Source organism: Elgaria multicarinata, chromosome 3 (genome assembly GCF_023053635.1).
Source record: "Elgaria multicarinata webbii isolate HBS135686 ecotype San Diego chromosome 3, rElgMul1.1.pri, whole genome shotgun sequence".
NCBI lineage: Eukaryota > Metazoa > Chordata > Lepidosauria > Squamata > Anguidae > Elgaria > Elgaria multicarinata.
In genome coordinates, this window is record NC_086173.1 from 29,767,581 (window position 1) to 29,780,853 (window position 13,273).

At 43.3% G+C, this 13,273-nt stretch overlaps 2 protein-coding genes across 6 annotated transcripts in view; one reads left to right on the forward strand and one right to left on the reverse strand.

Annotated features, from left to right (window-relative positions):
- Positions 1-5,694: 5,694 nt before the first annotated feature.
- On the forward strand, positions 5,695-6,791 carry LOC134395296 (zinc finger protein 420-like). The gene is made up of 2 exons (XM_063121451.1): positions 5,695-5,904; positions 6,202-6,791. The coding sequence occupies exons 1-2, from the start codon at positions 5,695-5,697 to the stop codon at positions 6,754-6,756; spliced, it is 765 nt and encodes a 254-aa protein (XP_062977521.1). The 3' UTR covers positions 6,757-6,791.
- Positions 6,792-11,555: 4,764 nt separating this feature from the next.
- Positions 11,556-13,273, reverse strand: part of RNF41 (ring finger protein 41) — a 30,430-nt gene continuing 28,712 nt past the window's right edge. For all 5 annotated transcript variants that reach the window (XM_063119815.1, XM_063119813.1, XM_063119814.1 and 2 more), the window contains one exon: positions 11,556-13,160. In XM_063119815.1, coding sequence (XP_062975885.1) covers positions 12,809-13,160 — 352 coding nt within the window. In that variant the 3' untranslated portion in view covers positions 11,556-12,808. The remainder of the gene's footprint in view (positions 13,161-13,273) is intronic.

Sequence of the window (13,273 nt, forward strand, 5' to 3'; positions counted from 1 at the left end):
TTAAATTTAAGTTAAAATTAAGTGTTAAAATACTGAGTGAATAAAAAGGTCTTCAGCTGGCGACGAAAGCAGTACAGTGTAGGCGCCAGGCGGACCTCTCTGGGTCCAAGTGAAGTGTCCACAGGCACTTTGGGATAGGGAGAGAATAAATTTAGCTGGTTGTGTTAATTAAGGAAGGAGCTGTTCTACCTATATTACACTGAGCAGAGCCCACAGGAAATGCCCTCCCATCACAGTTTCTCATTATAAAGGTGCCCACCAGCTCATTTTCTCTCCCTTGAATTTGACCCCAAGTACAGTTTGTCAGCAGTACAATTTCAACAGAACACAGAAATGTCAGCAGTAGAAAAACAGAAGGTCAAACTCCTAGAACAGAAAACAATGATATAATTATTTAAATAATTTATAGTCAAGATATAATTCATTTGGCATCCACTTGCTAAACTTGCTCAAAGCAGTTGGGATGCTAATAGGTATGGCGGTTAAATAGCTGATAACAGTGTTGACCTTGGCTCAAAAATGTATGGGAGCTTCCTTGTTATTGTTGTCTAGCTTAGAAAGTAACCAATTTATTCTTTAATACTACCTTTTCTGCCCCCACCCCTTCTTCCTCTTACATCTACTCCTTGTTTTTAATAAAGTTTTCTTAACTTTGGGTCAGCTGGGGTTGACTGTCCCGGTCTCACTCGGCTCTGAAGTTATTGGGAATCCAGTGTGGTCCCTCCAGGGAGGAAAAGAGGTGGTGGGAAAGAGTTAGGGAGTCACAGGCTGGCTGTGGCATGACAGCAGCCATGCATTCCTTTCCCCAACAAATTACTAAGGGACCCCTCAGGTTTGCAGGAGGTTAATGCAAAAAATAACCAAGCAGCAGTGCAAAGTTTTCATGCAGAATGCAGCACGCTAGAGTCTGAAGGAAGCATGTAACAGAGTCTGGAAAAAGGGCCTTTATTAGTGCAGTCAACACAACTGAACAGCAAAAGACAACATGCAACCAGCAACTTGCATACGTGGCAGGAGACAGGACAATTTTTTGGGTATATATTTCAGAGCACAAGGAAGAGCGACAGCAGGACATCAAGGGGAGAAAAAGGCGTGTTAGGAGAAAAAAGTGAAGAGATGGAATTATTAGGTTGGATTTAGCAGCTTTTTCAAATTCTTGAGCAACAGAGACTTGGATTAAAAATTATTTCCAATGAATCTCCTTTCAAAGCATGTCATATCACTTTTCTCTCTTATTAGTAGGGCTGTGCTCCGCTCTGATTCGGATCGTGAATCCGGAGCGGAGCGACCTGATCCACCTCCAACAAAGGCGGATCCAAATTGGGTCGGGGGAGCTGCAGATTGAGGCGAAGTGGTTCGCCTCCATCCGGAGCTCCGAATGCAGGTAAAGGGGGAAGGGAGCTTACTTGGCTAGGTAAGGGGGAGGAAGGCTTATGTCCAGCGCTGTGTCCAGCGTGGTCCGGCGCAGGCTTCAACTGAGGCCCAGGCATCAGTTGAAGCCTGTGCCGGACCGCGACGGTGGCAGGTAAGTAGGAGGAGGTGGCCTTACCTGCCGCCACCGCTGCAGTCCGAGTGGCTACGGCAGCGGAGCCAGGTAAGGGGGAGGGGGCTTATTTGGCCCCTATTTTGTCCCCCCTTCCCCACTTACCTGCCTCTGCCACCCACCATGGAGGCAAGTAAGTAGGGAAGAGGGGCAAAATCTTGATCCGCCCCTCCAGATCTCGCTCTGTGGAGCGGGGGAGGGGCGGTTCGACCCGAAGTGAATCGAGGGGGAGTGTCCGTGCACAGCCCTACTTATTAGGTGACTTTAGTTTAAGAACCATATCTTCTTCCAACCGTATCACCCTAGGCTGCTGGCTAACAATTGCTGTGAGAACCCTGTTCCCATAAACACTAGATTATACCTCCTAGATTATATTGTCATTTAATGCATGTAATTTTCTGAAGTTGGTATTTGTATTTATGGTTTCCTCCCTCTTTGAATCTTTGTGTTTTGTAAGTTTAATAAAATTGGGATGTGTGTCATTTTCCCTCATTAATTTTCCTTATCACTCCTTTTTTTTAAAAAAATACTATTGATGAATTTTGAACAGAAAAAATACACCATGTGTCTCATCTGATTACCACTGACAATTCAAAGCAAATAAAGCACTGATCGCTTCATGACATGGCTCTGTCAATATACAAGGTAAACATATATCTAAACCAAAGTCAGTGTGGTGTAGTGGCTAAGGTGTTGGATCTGGGTTCTAGTCCCCACTCGGCCATGGAAACCCACTGGGTGACTTTGAGCCAGTCACAGACTCTCAGCCCAACCTACCTCACAGGGTTGTTGTTGTGAGGATAAAATGGAGAGGAGGAGGATTATGTACGCCACCTTGGGTTCCTTGGAGGGAAAAAGGCGGGATATAAATGCAATAATAAAATAAAAAATAAAATAAGTCAACACAAAAGTATATCACAAAATGGGGAGGGGCATGTCTGTTCACAAAACACCACACACAAACACCCAGCCAGCCTACACAGAAAACACCCACATGAACACAGAGTCACCCGCACCCTGCAGAGAAAACACCTCACTGCTTCCCTTCACACCCACTCCAGCCACTTCTCTGACCCCCATGCTGTCTTCCCCAGTCCCTCCCAGCTCTCCCCACCCCGACTTCCATGCCACTGTCCTCATCCTTGCTTACCATGTAACAGCAATGGGGGTCAAGTGCTCTGTGCAGTCACCAGAGAGAGATCAAGAGATTGCAAAAAGCAAAAAGACGTGACACTATCCGTATGTTATGGAAGTCTCTTATGGATGCCAATTTACTGCACTGGCATGGGAGGAATGGAAAGAGTCCATATTTGGCAGAAGGGCAGTGTGTTCCTCTTGGCCCATCATGGAAACTGGTCTGCCTGCCTCCTTAATATGGGCATGATAGGTTCTCCTGTACTTGTCCAGGAGTCCTATGACATACTTACTATGACATACTTTGTATGACTGTGACATACTATGACATACCTTCAGGAAATGCTCTCAAAGTTTAAGACATCTGTAAAGACTAGTCTCTTCCGGCAGGCCTACCAAGATTAATTTTAAACCTAAGAATTTTAAGATGCTGTGATTGTTAATTTATTTATTTATTTATTTATTTATTACATTTTTATACCGCCCAATAGCCAAAGCTCCCTGGGCGGTTCACAAAAATTAAAACCATCATAAAACAACCAGCAAGTTAAAAACACAAATACAAAATACAATATAAAAAGCACAACCAGGATAAAACCACGCAGCAAAATTGATATAAGGTTAAAATACAGAGTTAAAACAGTACAATTTAAATTTAAGTTAAAATTAAGTGTTAAAATACTGAGTGAATAAAAAGGTCTTCAGCTGGCGACGAAAGGAGTACAGTGTAGGCGCCAGGCGGACCTCTCTGGGGAGCTCATTCCACAACCGGGGTGCCACAGCGGAGAAAATTCTAATATCGTATTGGTTTTATATGCTCTTTTAACTAATTTTATGTATTATATTTTATTTAGTGTTGTTCCCCGCCTCGATCCAGAGGGAGAGGCGGGTAATAAATTATTATTATTATTATTATTATTATTATTATTATTATTGTTATGCCTATCAGTCTGTGCTGCATTTTAAATAATTTTTCCATGTGCTCAAAGTAATGGACAGATGGCTATTCTTATACTCCCTCAAACCAAATTTTAGTGAGGAGCAGCAACACATTGATATTGAGTGAGTGAGCAGTGATCCTTTAGTGCTGTTGTAATGTCTGGGGCAGAGACATTCTCCCTGCCACCCTCTGCTTTGCTGTTATGGTCTTAACTAGCCTTAATTGCATACCTCAGGTGGGTTCCTACTGTGGAGCAGACAAATGTCCATTCAAATTACTGATTGTGTGTCATTTTGTGGGTGCTTAAGTTAACTTGCCTCAGTTAGCCCTTTCTGTGAAATGGGTTCCTGCTGTAGAGCAGACCACTTGGCTCCACCTATCATTAACTGTCTGCCCTCCACCCCACCAGCCCCAAACGGCACCAGTCACCACTGCATTTGTTATAAGGATTTCCACCCGGGCTTTTAAAAAATGCTTTAATAACTCATCCTTGAAGGGGCTTTATGGCTGACAGAAGAGCTGCCAAAGCTATGTTGGACACAGCCCAGCTTTGAGGAGCAAGTGAGTGGCTTCATGACTGTCACAAAGAGCTCCATCACACCTACTTTTTTCCCCTGATATGCACCCGTGATTTTGACTTCCATGTCATTAGCGCAGCAAGCTTTCACATGTGCGTGTTGTTGTGCTATTTCACGTCGTGGCTTGTTCGCTCTCCCACTCCTCCTTTTCCTTCCCCCTCCAGTTCATTGGTTCTTGTCCTTGGGGGACATTGTGATGGACGTGGCCACCTCCGTTCTGTTTCATCATAGCCTATGAGAGTTAACCAAAATACTTACAGCTCCCTCATTTTTAAAGATAAAGAGATGAAACTTGGCCCCATTACTGTAATGTGTTCTGTGTGAGGCTTCACGTGAACAGTTCTTGGACTCATTGGCTAATCTGGAATGTAGTCCCTTGGGTGGTAACATAGACAGGCCTCAAAGCACATAATACCTATTTAAGACAGTTGATTTTCAGATCCTACATTGGAACTTTAAATTATTAAGAGCGCAATCCTATACATTAAAAAGGCCTACAACTGCCAGCATCCCCCAGCCAGCTAGTACTGGGAGTTGTAAAACATTTTTATGTCTAAACACATAAATGATTTTATCTTAAGTTGCTTGGGCCAGGATACATGAAAGACTGCCTTCTCTCATAACAGTCTATTAGTACATTATGATCTTATCAAAGACCTTGCTCTGTATTTTCCCACCATCTGAGTGAGTCTTCTCGAACCTGGAGCCCTCCAGTTGTTTTGGATTATAGCTCCCAGGATTCCTAACCATTGGCCATGCTGGCTAGGACTAGTGGGAGTCCAAAACATCTGCAGGGATCTGGGCTGCGGCATAGCAAGCCTGCCTTCACAGCTGTGCGGCCCACCCTGCCTCATCCTTGTTGGCCTTTTAATTAATAAAAGCTGTTTTATTCTGGAGGGCTTCTGAGCATGTTTTAAGATTTCTGCTGCTTAATTAACTGCACTGGCTCTATTTAGCTGTTTAATTATTTAGCTGGGGGCGGCTGCTTTCCTGCTGGGGGGCTGCTCCGGCTATTGGGCGGTATAGAAATGTAATAAATAAATAAATAAATAAATAAATAAATATACCTCTGGGGTCTAAAGGGCCTCCTGGGGAGCAGAATTTGCAGCCAGCCAACAGGAAGGGTGTGTGTGCCTCTCTCTCTGCCAGGCACACACTGGAGAGGCGAGAAGGCCGGGCTCCCCAGCAGGGCTTCCCAGGGAGCAGGGGCGCCTTCGAGGCCTGTAAATTGCGCAGTGGTGGTTATTCCTAGGCCTACAAGGCCTCCCTGCTCACTTCCTGGCTGCTCTTTATCTTTGCAACTGGAGGGACCTGACTTTTCTATTGTTTACGTCTATGTTTCCTTGCTGTTCCAACACGCCCCCTTGCTCTCTGATTGGCCAAAGGCGAGGGTTAAACACCCGTGTTCTGGGCGTGAGCGGTGGGGAGGCTGCATGGAAGGGGCAGGTGATGAAATGCTGGTGCCTCACAAGTAACCCCTTCTTCATGGTGGAGGAGAAATGGTTCCTGTGCGACCAGATCAGGCCTTGGTGCTCTTCAAAGAGGTGGCCGTGTATTTCACCAAGGAGGAGTGGTCTCTGCTGGATCCGAGCCAAAGGATTCTGCACGAACAAGTTATGATGGAGAACTTTGCAAACGTGGCATATTTGGCGATCTGTGATGTGCCAGGGCTCAAGGCAGAAGATGGACGGGGAGTATTCTTAGAAAGAGTGAGTCCTAAAGAACGTAAAGAGCAGAGGAAGACCTTCAGTTGCTGTGATGATCTTTATTAACATCAAAGGATTGACACAGGAGAGAAGCCATTTAAATGCCTGGAGTGTGGAAAGGCCTTCCGTCGGAGTGGAGAACTTACTAAACACCAAAGAATTCACACAGGAAAGACGCCATTTAAATGCATGGAGTGTGGAAAGGCTTTCAATCGGAGTAGTAATCTTATTGCACATCAAAGAACTCACACAGGAGAGAAGCCATTTAAATGCCTGGAGTGTGGAAAGAGTTTCACTTAGAGTGGAGTACTTACTAGACATCAAAGAATTCACACAGGAGAGACGCCATTGAAATGCCTGGAGTGCGGAAAGGCTTTCAATCGGAGTAGTCATCTTACTGCACATCAAAGAATTCACACAGGAGAGAAGCCATTTAAATGTCTGGAGTGTGGAAAGGCCTTCCGTTGGAGTGGAGAACTTACTAAACATCAAAGAACTCACACAGGAAAGAAGCCATTTAAATGCCTGGAATGTGGAAAGGCCTTCTGTCGGAGTGGAGACCTTACTAAACATCAAAGGATTCACACAGGAGAGAAGCCATTTACATGCCTGGAGTGTGGAAAGAGCTTCACTCAGAGTGGAGTACTTACTAAACATCAAAGAATCCACACAGGAGAGAAGCCATTTAAATGCCTGGAGTATGGAAAGAGTTTCACTCAGAGTGGAGTACTTACTAGACCACAAAGAATTCACACAGGAGAGAAGCCATTTAAATGCCTGGAGTGCGGAAAGGCCTTCCATCGGAGTAGTCATCTTACTTCACATCAAAGAATCCACACAGGGGAAGCCATGTAAAGGCCTGCAGTGTGAAAAAGCTTTCAGTCCCGTTATGTACCACACCCTCTCAAAGCATTCGCACGGAACCAAAACCATTTAAATGCTTGCAGTGTGAGAAATCCTTCTGTGATAATTCCACATCAAAAAATTCACACAGGAGATGAACCATTTCAATCCCTGGAGTGTGGAAAGAACTTCACTCAGAATGGACAAATTACTTTGCATCATAAAATGTACACACAGGACAAAGCAGAGTGTCATTGTGATTTAACAATGGGGAGTCAGAAATTTATAGACCGCCCAACTGGCAGATGCCATCAGCCTGCTTTAAAACCATGAAATAAACCCTCAAAGGAATAATACAGGAACAGCCAAGACAATCGACCCAACAATTAATAAATGAACATACTGAAGCGTTAAAAAATATAAAAGCAATTATTAAGTAGTTAAGAATATGTTTTGTAACTTTTTATTGAGTTTTCCAAAGATGCAGAGAAAGCAAAAACAAAACACTATTCCAAGGTATATTAATTTATCCTATTTCATTAATTTAGAATCTTCTTTTCATGAATCCCACAATTTTCTATAAGCTGCTTAAGCTTTTTCCAATGTTATTCTGTTTGATTCTGTTTTCATATAGTCTATGTGTTTCTGCCAGTCCTTCTAAAAAGTATCTCTTTTCTTATGCTATTTTTTTTCTGATTTAAAAAAAAAGGAAAGAAATGTTTGAGATCTGAAGAATGATATATATATATATTGTAATAGATATGTATTGTGATAGTGATCATATCAAAGTGAACTACCCAGAGAGCTCTGGCTATTGGGCGGTATAGAAATGTAATAAATAAATAAAAATAAATAATGTTTCTATTGTTGAATTTTATAAAAAAAAAATAGAATCTTTTGGATATTTTGTTAGCTGCTTTGTGAATTTGCAAGGGTGGGATTGAAATGTTTTAATGAACGTATGATTGAAGTGCACTGAATACTATTGCCAATAGAGGGCAGCACTACATGTAAGTTTAGATTGACACATGTATGACCTCATGACTGCTTCCTCCTGCCCATTTAACTGTTTTTGTGTACACAGATTGAATATATACAAGAACAGGCATGTGTAAAACTGGAGATATGCTACTAAAGATTTACATGTATAGGGTAGTAGACATGTGAAACACTTTTGAACCACATTAAGCACCACATTAATACTTGGCAATTAAGCCTTTGTGAAGATATGCATTTCATTCTTGAAAACTCTTCATCCTATGCTTCTGGAGACCAGAAAGACCATGAAATAGACTATCTAATTCAGTGTTTAGCAGATGTATAGTACTTCCTATGTATTTTCCCGAATTGGCTCCCAGAAAATGGGCAGGCATTCTCTTTGCAACCTTGTTAAATGCTTCTTCCCACACTGCTGTTTGTCAGGTAAGGCTCAAGCACAGGAGTGTGTAGACTGGGAAACATGCTGGAATTTCCCTCTACCCCACTGTATTGCAAGCTGCATTAGAGAATCCAAATTCTTGGGATGATGTCACTGTTCATGTGTCGGCCAGGAGGCATCAATACCGTATCGGAATGCCCCTATTGATGCTCCAATAGGCATCAATGATTGTGTCACCCAACATTTTTTAAGGCACATTCCAACCTCGCTCACACTACACTAGCAGACGCTGGATCAGGAAATGTTGCTCGCATCACCAATTAACTCCTGCGCAAGAGTTTTATCACTTTCAACTGAATTTACTTGCAGGGCATCAATGCCTACATCACGTTTTATCAAAGGAGGCCATATGGAGATGTAAGGGAGCCTGGTGCAGGCCTGGAACTGGGAATAGAGAGCAAAGAGTAAGAGTCCACAGGAGCAAGAGATGTGGCCAAACCTTTTTTTAAAGTTCTCACCAAGTGTATGTTTAAAGTGGGGCTGGAGACAACTTTCAATTCATGCAGCAGGAGCTCTGCTTTAACGGTTTCTCCTAATTAATGTTGTGTTTTGAGATTAGGACCTGGCTCTCAACTCCAGAAATAGTAATAGACGGCACTCTTTTTAATTTTGTAAGAGATGGGAAACTAATTCTGAATACTGTTATGAACTACAGTGTAAAACAGTGTCAAATAAATATTAGTGTCAAACATTCTAAGAAACTATGACTGTTTCATACATTGAAAGAATAAAGATCAGATTTTAAAGCAGAATTTTCAAGTCTGCATTGGACAGGCAGGGAATAAATTTAGCTGGCTGTGTTAAATGTAATTTGGGCAGGGGGAAGAGAAGAGAGGATGGGGTAGGGAAAGAAGAGGAAAGAGCTGTTTGACATACATTACAATGAGCAGAGCCCACAGGGAATGCCCTCCCATAAGTTTATTATAAATTTATCTAGCAGCTCATTTTTTTCACCCCAGAAAAGTAGTTTATCAGGAGTGCAGTTTCAACAGAATCTAAAGGTGTCAGCAGCAGGAAAACAGGTCAACCCCAATAACAGAAAACATTAGCTTTTGACTAGATATAATTAATCTGGCATCCACTTGCTACATTCTCTAAAAGCAGCTGACATGGCAGTTAAATAGCAGGTAAATGTCGATCTTGGCTCAAAAATGTGTGCAGGGGTTGTTGTACACCATTTTCAGGAGGTGGCCATTTCTAGCAGCCATAGTGTGGAGAAGGCAGCCATATTTTAGGGTGACTTTCTTTTACACACCATTTTTAAAAATCCGTGAAGTCTTAGCGCCATTTCCGCTCTGCCCATCTACAGCATCCGTAACATCTGCTAGGAAACTTTAGATCATCCTTCCCTAAAGTGTTTCCATCCAGATGTTTTAGCCTGTAACTCCCATCAGGTCCAGCCACCATGGCCAGCGATCAGGAATATTAGGATTTGTAGTCCAAAACATTTGGAGGGCGCCAGTTTGGGGAAGTCTGCCTTAAAGAATTGCTCTGTCAGGAATAGACTCAAGCATCCATCCCTTTCTTAGTTATCGTGAATCCAGTGTGGTCCCTCCAGGGAGGAAAGGAAGTGGTGGGAAAGAGTTAGGGAGTCACAGGCTGGCTGTGGCATGACAGCAGCCATGCATTTCTACCCCTATGCTTTCCCCAACACATTACTAAGGAACCCCTCAGTTTTGCAGGTTAAGGCAAAAAATAACCAAGCAGCTGTGCAAAGTTTTCATGCAGAATGCAGCACGCTAGAGTCTGAAGAAAGCATGTAAAGGAGTCAGAAAAAGGCCATTTATTAGTGCAGTCAACACAACTGAACAGCAAAAGACAAAATTCAATCAGCAACTTGCGTACTTGGCAGGAGACAGGACAAAGTCTATGGTATATTTCAGAGCACAAGGAAGAGCGACAGCAGGACATCAAGGGGAGAAAAAGGCGTGTTAGGAGAAAAAGGTGAAGAGATGCAGTTATTAGGTTGGATTTAGCAGCTTTTTCAAATTCCTGAGCAACAGGGACTTGGTTAGAAATTATTTCCAACCAACAGATCCCCTTTCAAAACATGTCATATCACTGACATGAATACAAGCACAACCCATTCCATCCCTAAAACTGATCTGGCCTGTGAAGCACATTCCAGGTGTTTTAAAAACATGACTTAGAAAACAGAAGTACTCACAGATGAACTGTAAAGTTACTTTAAGTAGCTTACACAGTTACAGGTGTAAAAGCTGAAACACCATCGGAAACAGTATCAGAGACAGACCCAGTTTCAATGGGGTGGGGAGGGGCGGGAGAGAGAAGCATGAAGCAGTGTGCCAGCAAAGATTTGAACTGAAGGAGGAAACAATATTAAAACCTACCAAACAGGATTGCACAAAAAATAAAGGCCACCAAACTGAATGACTGCTGCAGATCCAGAGTCTCCAAAGCACAAGCCTTTCCCACAGAACAGAACTTGGGACAGCATTTGCCTGGTGAATATTCGAGATCATAAGCAAAGCTAAGCTGCATTATTCATGCACTTTGTTCATTGGAATGTTGGGAGCTCTGCGAGAAGGATGGGAGCTGTTTTTATTAGGTGACTGATGTTTAAGAACCACGTCTTCCTACCATGCCCTCCCTTCTCTTTCAGCAAAAGGACCAGGCTGCTGGCTTCCAATTGCTGCGAGAGCCCCATTCCCATAAACATGTATTCTCCACTACGGGACCATTATATAGGGCAGCCTTCCTCAACCTGGGGCGCTCCAGATGTGTTGGACTGCATCTCCCAGAATGCCCCAGCCAGCTGGCTGGGGCATTCTGGGAGTTGTAGTCCAACACATCTGGAGCGCCCCAGGTTGAGGAAGGCTGATGTAGGACTAGGCCATTTACTATAATACATGATTGGAAAATCACTCTCTCAAATTAAGGATTGCATTCATTTGCAGTGTGGTAACACAGGAAGCATTCCTCAGGCAGCCATCGTTGCTGCCGATCGTTTCCACGAGCTCTCTTTGTCACAGACATTTGAAGAGGCACCTGTTTGTGAAGTGGCCCAAACTCTATACTGGAGACAGTTGCTATGGCCAACTACTGTTGCAGATCCCTTATGTCATTTTAGGCACCCCTAACACAAGAAACGGAATTAAACCTTGTTTAAAAGTCTCTGCCCAGGTGAAGATATTCAGGGAGCCTAACCGATGAAAGCTGTTCAAAAGGGATTGTACTGTTGAATGTTTTGATTAGAGCAAGTCCAACTGCTCCTTTATTGATGCATTTATTCCTTGCCCCACCAACTCCAGCACAAATGCTTAAAGCAAGAAATATTTAAAGAAACACAAAGAAAGTTGCTGTAGAAAAAAAAAAGACTGCAAATAAATTAAATTTGACAGGTAAACTAAAATAGGACTTGAAGACATTCCTGGCCACTGTATTTAAAAAATAAAATAAGGGAAACATACAAAGGCAAAAGTATTACAAAAATACTGAACACGATCATCAAGATGTCCCCAAAAAATTACACGCAGATTTATCAAAACAGCCAACATACAATGACAAGACAGTTTCATCCAGGTTAATGTTCTTTCTTCCGTTTTCTTTGCAAGGTTATGATGCTGAGATAACCTTAAATGGCACACGCAATTCAGAGGAGCCTGTTTCTGATCAGACTGCGCGGAGTGTCTGCTTGAAGGCTTGTATCCTATGAGGAAGGACAGGTCAGCAAAGCACCTGACATCACCAGCGGCACTTCAAAAGTACAAGGAGGAAGATGACATCCGAGCGCTGTGACGAGAATTCCATTTCACTCTGCAGAGGTGGCAGCAACAGTACACTGCTAAAGAATTCTATGTCCTATTGAAAAGGAAAGGCTGTCTCCTGTGCAACGTAAGGCCACACATCCCAAACGGGTTGCAGAGATTGTCCTCCTGACAGGTCAGTTTTTTGGCTCCACATCACTTTTTACGCCAAAATTTCACTACTGGTATGCAGATTATATTTGGCATTACTTGCACCCCCCCCGGCTTGGCATCTGCCTTCGCATTTTTGTAACCTCCTCCCTACCCCCTGCCATCCCTCCCTACACAAAGGCTGCAAAGCTTTGCCTTAAAGGTACTGTGTGAAAGTCAGATACTATGGGCCATGATGGAAAAGTGTGCGGCCTGCACAAAAATGCCTTTAAAGAATGACATGGGAAACCAGTCAATAAGTGTGTGTATGCATGTGTGAGTGAATTGGGGTGGGGTCTTCCAAATAAAATTTAGCTCTGGAGAATTGTAAATCAGAATTCAAAAGCCCGTCACACCCTGAAACTAAGCTATCTGGGACAACGCAATCATGTCAGGACATCAAAGACTTCTTACGACAGAAGCCCACTGCTCTTTCTTGAGCACAGAGGAATTCCTTGTGCTTTTATGTGGACATTTGGAAACCTGTGTCAACACCAGACAGGAGGTAAATTTTCGCAAGGGTGAGAGAATGCAACGCGGCATTTTGCATAAGTTGCTGGGCACCTGCCCAGTATAATTAGGAAGTGGCATTTTAAATCAACTTGGAGAAGAATAATGCCCTGACATGGTATAGCAGGGTAGGATCAGTGGGCTTCGACAAAGTATATTTTTCTTTCAAGCACATTGTTTTATCATCTCTGTTAAGTCTTTAGATTTCCTCCACTCCGTGTGCAAATATCATCACCAGGCCTGGCTCTAGCACCATCTCCTCACCCATGTGCTGATTCTCACAGGCCATCACTACCACAGCCTGCTTGCCTGGTATGCGTTTGGCCACATAGTTTTCGTAATAGCGCCGGTTCATCTGACGAGTTTCTAGGGTGGCCAGGCCCTGTGGCCAGTTCCGTTCATGGGCATTTTCAATCAACTCATTGATAATGGACGTGGGGCAACCACTCTCCACCAACGAACGCTTAATTACAGCTTGAAGTACGGCATCTGGCGTAGAGATCATACCACCCCACCGCGTCACCCGGGCCGGCTGCAAGGAGTTCACCCACCTAGAAAACAATTAAAAACAAGGTCACCCTTTGGGGAAAGAAATACAGGGGGAAAGGCAATGTTTCAATGATAATGTTATCTAGTGGAACTGCAATGCACATCTGGAGGCAAG

Bases quoted from the DNA above. Each gene is read 5' to 3' on its own strand.
- LOC134395296 (XM_063121451.1), top strand. From the start codon at position 5,695: ATGGTTCCTGTGCGACCAGATCAGGCCTTGGTGCTCTTCAAAGAGGTG. The intron at 5,905-6,201 runs GTGAGTCCTAAA...AGTTTCACTTAG, and splicing joins GGGGAGTATTCTTAGAAAGA to AGTGGAGTACTTACTAGACA.